Raw genomic sequence first — 8,301 nt, 5'->3', positions numbered from 1 at the left:
CTCACATATGTGAGTTGTAGTTTTCAAATTTCAATCCATGTGGCATGGATGATGGACAATACATATTTGAATTTGATAAAAAATTGTTTATCTTTGAAATTTGAATCCGAGTCCCGACTCTTCAATCTCCAGAGGCCAACTCTTTCTCTCTTTCTCACATGACACACACACTCATATATCTATATATATATTTATATATATAATCAGACTTCCTCTTCACTTATATACAAAAGGGAAATCTCTTTTTTGTAGAGATTTAATAAGGGGATTTTCCTACTTCTTGCTAGGCATCAAGGCATATCTCCTTTTTGAGCAAATATGCACCTCTACCATTTTCCTTTCGGAGACCACTCCAAAGGGCAAATTCACTTTGCCAAACGGCACGAATGTGAACTAAGACACATTTTTCCCGGACACTGCTGATAATAACCAAGAGAGTAGAATGAACATTGATAACTTTGATTTTGCACATGAAGGTGCTAATGATGATGCCCCCATGTTTGTTAATTATCTTGTCACTAGGTTGCAACAAGCTATGGGCAACCCCGCTTTGCAAGCCAAAGTTACTCAACAACTTCGTGCTTAGGGCATTTCCTTTCCTCTCCAAGAGGAGAGAGAGCTTAGGATGCCTCTTGATGAGACCCCCAAAAGAAGAGACTCTTCCATACGAGAGGAGGAATCCAAAGATCAAGAAAGTAATGAATCCCTAAATTCCTCTGAAGATGTGGCTCCACGAAGAAGGTGGAGTAAACGATTGCCAACTCCTCCCAAGAGGAAACGGTTAACCCATAGTCCCTCTCCTCGTCACTCCAAAACGGAAGAGAGGAAATGAAGGAAGAAAAGGGCAAGAAAGAGGTCACCCTCTTCTCCTTTTTCTTCACCTTTCTCCTCTACCGATGAAAGCTATGGCTATTCTCTTAGAGAATACAAGAGGGGAGGACATCGCAAATCTTACCCTGCATGGCGAAGGTCACAAAAGCTAAAGAAGTTCAAAGAGGGAGGAAAGAGTATCTCTTTTCTCACCTATGATGGCACCTTTGGTGCTACCGACAAAGTATTGTCCTTCAAAATCAACAATTTGATGCGGCCTTTGGAGACGAGGGCTTCACGGAGTCCTCCAAGCTACGCCATGTAGCTATGCAGAAAATCGGCTCGTCAATGGTGGGCTAGCCTTCGTGGCAACGGCAAAGCCCCAAAGACATGGAAAACTCTACGAGTTTCCATCATGAAGCAATTCCTTGCAAGCGATGCAAAGGAAAAAGTGCTCACCGAATGGCGAAGTTTGAGGCTTCTCTCTCATGAGTCTATCCACAAATATGTGGACAATTTTTGGGATTTACATCTCAAGGCTCTCTTCATGAGAAAGTCATGTTTGAATCCCATGCTCCTCCCTTTGCGGGGGGCATTCAACCTACTCTTCGAGGAGTAGAGACGTACTATTATTGGCCTACCATGAAAGTGGACATACAAGAGTATGTTTCAAAATGTGTGGTATGCCAAACGACCATGTATGATAGAGGGAAGCAACCTGGATTACTCCAGCCATTACCAATCCCTAATTAACCATGGGAGAGTATATCCATGGATTTTATCTTTGGATTACCCAAGTCTATCCATGGGAACACACGAATATGGACAATAGTCGATAGGTTTAGCAAGAAAGCACACTTTATCCCTGTCAAGAAGACTATTAAAGCACACCAAATGGCAACTCTCTTCATTTCCCAGATTTTCAAACACCATGGATTTCCAACATCCATCGTGTCAGATAGGGATCCTAGAATGACCAATAATTTTTGGAAAGGTCTGTTCAAAAATCTAGGTATAAGATTGAATTTCTCTTCGGCCTATCACCCACAAACAGATGGCCAAAGTGAGATAGCTAATCTTACGATTCTTGATCTACTAAAGACCTATGTTATAGAAGTAGATCAACGTTCACAATGGGAAAATTATTTACCTCTTGTAGAGTATGCGTATAATAATACTATCCATACTTCTACGAGGAAAGCACCTTTTGAAATCATAGAGGGAAGACCTAAAAGTCCCTTGCTACTTAAAGTACATGGGAAGATCTTCGCTGCCGATGAGTATAGCCATGACCTGCAAGCATCTTTTCAAGAGATTAAGGAGGCTATATCCATCTCCCAACTAAGGCAAAAAGCTGTTGCTAACAAGCACAGAAAGACCTTAACGTTCAAAGAAAACAATTGGGTCTTACTTAAGCTTCCTAAGGCTCCATTGAGGCAAACGACGGGCAAAAATCCTACGGGACATCAAAATTATTATGCTCAACTAGCAAAAAGATACTATAGTCCTTTTCAAATTTTGAAGCCAATCAATGAGGTGACTTATCAACTCAAGTTGCCTAACCATTGGCTCATACAAAATGCTTTTCATGTGAGCCTACTTAAGCCCTACAAAGGAGAGCCTCCAAATGAACCAATTATTAAAGACCCTCCCGAAATTGAAGACCAAGAAGAGATGCTACAACCCGAAGCTATCCTTCGGCATGAAGACAAGATACTACGACATGGTAAGATTATCGGACGGTATCTTGTTAAGTTCAAAAATCATCCTTTTGAAGATGCTAGATGGATGCAAGGAATCCAGCTTAAGGATAGTATGAACCTTGTCAACGCTTACAATGCTACATTAGAGTAAGCAAATGTACATGTTTCTTTTAAATGATCAATGTTTTTGTCTTATAAAGACTAATTCTCTCCTTACTGTGCACGAATAAAGTAGTATGCATACTAAGAATCATGTTTGTGATGAGGACATCTCTCAAACACCATGTAGAATTTGTCACTCTACTTGGGAGGATGAAATGGACTAAAGAGCAGACATGCTTGCGGCAGCTATGTCTCCTAAGCACCAAATGGATTAGTCATCCATCTTTGAATGATGTCGTAGGGTAAAAAGAAATCCTCTACCCGCTAAGACAAATTGACTAATGACTATGGCTTTATCTCTTTTACCTCATAGTCGAGGACGACTATGATTTCAAGAAAGAGGTAATGTCATAAAATCTAATATCTAACCAACCCAAATGACTTTCTCATATTAAACTGATCATTTAATGTGGGATAATAAACAAGAACAAGGGTTAGAATATAGACATGTGCTTACGGATCTATCTCAACACGGGGCCAATGGTAAAGGGGTCCAAATGAGGAATGGTCTGTCAAAGAGCAAGGTTAAGCAATGGAGCTTAAAAGACCTTAGGGTTAGCTTCATTAAAGAACTCCAATGGTTAGTGTTAAAAGTCCTTTGACCTTAGGTAGGCTAGGGCTGAGCTTGAGGTGGGAACGCGACCTAAGCTTGAGGTGCTTATCGTGCTTGATGACTAAGGTGCTTGAGATGCTTGTCATGCTTGATGAATAAGGTACTTGTGGTTCTTGTCATACTTAATGAGCAAGGTGCTTGAGAAGCTTCCCATGCATGGGGGGTAAGGTGCTTGAGTCAAAAAGAGACCCTACAAAGGAGGGGGAAAGTCTCAAAGTTAGGGGAATCTTTGACTTAACCTCCCACTCACCCAAAGGGCATCCTTTTCTCAAGGGGCACATGGGACACATGTCAAACTCTCTCTATGCTTAGCCACATGGTGTGCTTGAATGCTATTGGTTGGGATAAAGAGGGGTCCAATGAACTTCTAGTTCCATCCAACAAATATCTAGACATTTTCAACCTCTCTCTCTCTCTAAGGGGTAAGGAGGACACTTGTCCAAAGACCACCCATGTACTTGAATGCATGCTGCATGTGGTTGGCTAGGGGGAGAGGGGTCCAATGAGCTTGAAGCATGTGGAAAGGCTAGAACTCGCCCCAAGCAAGCAAGGGGGGTGCTGGGGGGGGGGGGGGGGGGGGGGGGGGCGTACACACACACACACACACACACACACACTCATTTTGTGGATTATTCTCACTTGGTGAAAGTTGAGGAACTCCACCTCCTTCTCCAAGATTGTGAGAAGTGAGAGCTTACACCAACACACTTGGCTATGGAATGCAAATCCAACCAAGAACCATGCTTCAATGCTTAACCTTGCCATCTTCTCCATCTTCATTACTATGCTATTATGTATGCTAGCAACAAGAGTGATGATAAGTAAGGAACTATTTCTTTCTCCTATGGAATATTTCTTCTTTCTCTTCCCTATCCTCATTCCCTGCTAGCTCTCTCCACCTTCGAAGGTGTTTGAGGCCTTGAGACCGAGGCGTGGGATAGTTAATGCTTTCTACAAAGTTTATGTTATGCTTGTGATGCGTGAAGCTTTCCATCTTCATTGCATCACCTAGGTCACAAGGAACACAAAGATTGTATTTTACCAAGTCTCTCTTGATGGAAGAAACTATAATACAAATGCCTATTGGAGGGGGGACCGGCTCCGTATGAATCCGGTCCTCAACTGTTGTCATGTTCTCTAAACACTCTCTCTTGCAAAAGTATTGTTCATGCCAAGTTAACTAAGTACCATGTTTATGTTGCTACCATCAATTAAGTTCACCCACTATTCTCACAAAGTAATCTTACAAAAGTGCTTCATCTAATTTCTTAATTCCACTATTCTCAAAGTTCATAGGCCATTTCCATTACACCCTCAAGTGTCCAAGGGCAAGAGCCCTAGCAAGGTGAACACCAAGTGAGCACAAGGTGTCCCTCTAGAGTGTGACCCAACAGGGGATTTGAACCCACAACCCATAGGTTGAGAGGCCAAAGCCTTACCATTAGGCAAACTCTTTGGGGACCATTGTATACTCTTTTCTTGTAATGCAAAGCTATCATGTTTCGTTTAGTCATGAATGGTTCTTGGTTGTAGCTTCCTTAATCGTTGAAGATCAGTGAAAGTTAATGTTGGTTCAATCATCTCATCAATGAAGTCTCCAAGAACCGTACCTACCAATAGAAGGGAGCACCATTAATCAGGGCAAATGTTATTCCCTTACTAGCACATTAAAAAATGAGAGGTTGAGAAGTATTGAATAAATCCAAAGAAGAGTGTTTAAAGCTCAAAGCTAGATGGTTTGAAATGAAAATGACAGAGCTGGAGTTGGAGCAACAAATGCCCAAACTCTCAAGGAAGAAGAATCCAATTGCTCTAGAGGATAAACACTCGTCGGTGACGATTTTGAGCCCGTAAATGTAGCTTTATAGGCTTATGAGGCAAGGCTCAAATTAGATTAAAACTTTTGAACAACGTAGGAAACTATGCTTTGATCTAGTTGTAGAAATAATGCCGGCTATTTTAGAGCAACAACAAGCCCAAAACAAATATCCTACAAGAAATGAGCCTAAGGTAGCTCTAACAGTTCAAGCAAGTGAGAAAAGTAAGGATTCTCTTGCAAAGGAGGATCCATGCCATTTAGAAAAGTAAGGAAGCTCTTGCAAAGGAGGATCCTATGTTGAGGGAAAGTGGAAGCTATGAAAGATAAGAGTGGTGGGCATACTCAAATTGAATTTGGATTGACCATACCAAAAAAGCACTTCCATGAATGAACGAGTACAAGAACAACTATTCCTTGGCTACAAACAAAATTTGGGATTGCCAAGATACAATTCCCCTTGTACACCAAAACATTCTTAAGAAAGCAAACAAGCTTATCCATCAGGCAATCTCTCTAAACATCACCACCAGGTATTCTAGTCTCACCATCTGAGTGATGATCTCTTCTTATCGGGTGTGTGTGTGTGTGCTAATAAGAAGAGGAAAATGGTATAACCTTTCTATCAACCGAGTGTGGTAGATTGGTTATGCCATTTCCCTCTTGAATAACAGGTCTTGAGTTCAACTCTCCTCGTCGGATAGATCTTTAAGGTCTCTTGGGATAGTTTCCTACGACGTTAAAAAATCTCTCTCTCTCTCTCTCTCTCTCTCTCTCTCTCTCTCTCTAGATCAATTGGCCTCTTGATATTGTTTCTACAACATTAATGTCCATTTGAAAAATCCAACAAAAGTCTATGCTTATAAAGTAATTTAACCATGAATAGCCACTGAAGGTCGAGGCAGACGTATAATAAGCTGCCCATTTGAGGTATGGTAATAAGACAAAAGTTTGGCCAACGCACATAGGTAATGTGGAAAACGACAACGATTGAGCAAGGAAGAATACATCAATCCAAAAGATGGAAAGGAGCCATACTTTATGTTGCTGCCCCACAATTTCACACCTACAACTTCATTCATATCATGTTTGGCTAGTGCATGCTTTGACATGTCTGACACAAAGCTTAAACTCTTTGCCCAAATAATGATGCAAAATCCCTAAATCTGACATCACATCTACATATTCCTGAAATGTTCCTCGTCCTAACACTGCACGGAAGCATTACCTACGCAAAAAAAAATTATTTCTTTATCATGTATTAAAAGGAATCCTTGATATATATCTCTGATAATGTCCATCAAGACCCCTTCAGAAGATCAACTTTCTGAAGCTGACTTTACATCTTTTTCTCAAAAAATGGAGATAGAAATTGTTCTACTTGAGGGAAGAAATTCTGAAAACAATAATTTTTGTTATATTTGTATTCGAAAGGAAATTTGTTCCTTCTCAACTAAATTGATTATTGGAGGGGGCTTTCAATTTCCAAGTGGCTTTGGATTAAAAAAAATGAGCCATCTTTCTCAAGCATTGCTCCAAAGGGAACGTAGAAGTATGGTAACATGAAGCTTTGAGATGCAAGTCTGGCTAGCCGAGTCTCGTGGTTTCATCTCCATAGGACAGAGCAAAATAGAGCCTTCTTGCTTTCCTTGCATGTATGGCAAATGGAGCCATTGCAGATGCTTCTTCCAATGAAGATTCGAAGAACGTAGTGGAGGATGTAGATTGGGCTTTTGGTGTGCAAGCCCCAACTTTGAATAGCAATTTCCATCTTGCCAATGACTATGCCAATTTCAGGACATCCTTGCTCATGGCATACTCCAGTAACAGAAACCTCATTGCCCTTTCTTTGGGTCTGGTTCATGTGTATTTCAGCTGATTTGAACTTGAACCTTTCAGATTATCACAAACAGATCTAGTCTTGCTTTCAGCATAGCGACAAGAAATGCACGTTTCAAGCAGAAATGGCCGCATATTCTGCTACCTCATGTAGCTATACAATACCAGGAATGCCGTCAGGGCCATGATGAAACCCATGTAGCTGACACCTTTGTCGTGCCAAAATCGAATGCATGCGGAGATCGCTGCTAATTCCAACAATTCCCACATTCCCATTCTTTGTCACTATGCTTCAAAATGATGGCCCTCTGCAATCCGCATCTATTGCAAAGGGAGATCCTTTACGGTCATTGACTGATCAAAGGGAATTCCACCTTGACCAAGAAATACCATCTTGAAGAAAGTCGCACACTATTCCAAGTATAAGGCACAATCTTGTTGGTCTTTTCAAACTTACAAGAAGCTTTGTAGTCCTCATTCCCAGGAGCATCTCATACACTTAGCACAAAAAGGGAACGTTCAACAAATAAGAATGCACAACCACCACCAAACAACCCAAATCGCATAAACTTCACCCCTTTTCCAAGCCTGTGGATTGCAATGTCCCCTCATGGACCAACCAGCCTTGAATAGGTTATATCATAACTGGCCAATAACTCCATATCCCTTCAGCTGCTTGAAAGCCCGCGGTCAACTAGGCAAGGCTTTCTGGCAAAGGAGTCGAAAAAGGCTGGGTCTAGCTTGTTAGTGTCCCGCAAAACTCTTGTCATGTTGCTTGAAAGAGTTGGTGTCACTGATTTCGCAACCATCTTTTGCAATAACTCACATGCATCAGAAAGTTTACCTGCTTCTGTCAACTTGCAAAGGAGGCTATTCAAAGCAACACTACTGGGTGTTCTCCCCTTTGCAATAGTTTCTTTGATGACACGATAGACATCAGATAGCGGGAGATCAGCAGCGGCAACCATCTCTTCAATGACAGGAAACATCCTATCCTTGTCTTCTGCTGCTATAAGAGAATCAATCACAAGCTTGTAGCTGATTACATTCGGTTTGCAGCCGCTAAATCGCATTTGTCTGACTATGCTTAACGATTCTGATACTTCACCAAGCTTACGAAGAGCCTTGAGCAAACCATTATACACATACACATTCAAAGGAACCCCTTTCATTATCATCTCTTGAATCAGGGTATACACATCATGAGGGAGGCCCACTGCCCCAAGAATGTTTGTTAAGCTTCCATAGATTACAACATTAGGGTTTGTGCCCTCCATGCTCATCTGCTTCATCAGGGTTAAAGCCTCGGCCACTCTACCTTTCTTGCCCAGCCCATCGATCAATGTGCTGTATGTCAC

The 8,301-nt window shown here is 41.4% G+C and overlaps 1 protein-coding gene across 1 annotated transcript in view; it reads right to left on the bottom strand.

The window, feature by feature from the left end:
• Positions 1–7,265: 7,265 nt before the first annotated feature.
• Positions 7,266–8,301, bottom strand: part of LOC147449526 (uncharacterized) — a 1,504-nt gene continuing 468 nt past the window's right edge. The window contains exon 1 of the mRNA XM_086521961.1: positions 7,266–8,301. This exon is cut by the window's right edge and continues 468 nt beyond it. Within this exon, the coding sequence (XP_086378087.1) occupies positions 7,612–8,301 (690 nt within the window). The 3' untranslated portion in view covers positions 7,266–7,611.

The sequence above is a fragment of the Adiantum capillus-veneris genome, chromosome 10 (genome assembly GCF_014529385.1).
Source record: "Adiantum capillus-veneris isolate H3 chromosome 10, ASM1452938v2, whole genome shotgun sequence".
NCBI lineage: Eukaryota > Viridiplantae > Streptophyta > Polypodiopsida > Polypodiales > Pteridaceae > Adiantum > Adiantum capillus-veneris.
Note: the sequence above shows the minus strand (reverse complement) of the source record. Positions and strands in the feature narration are given on the sequence as shown.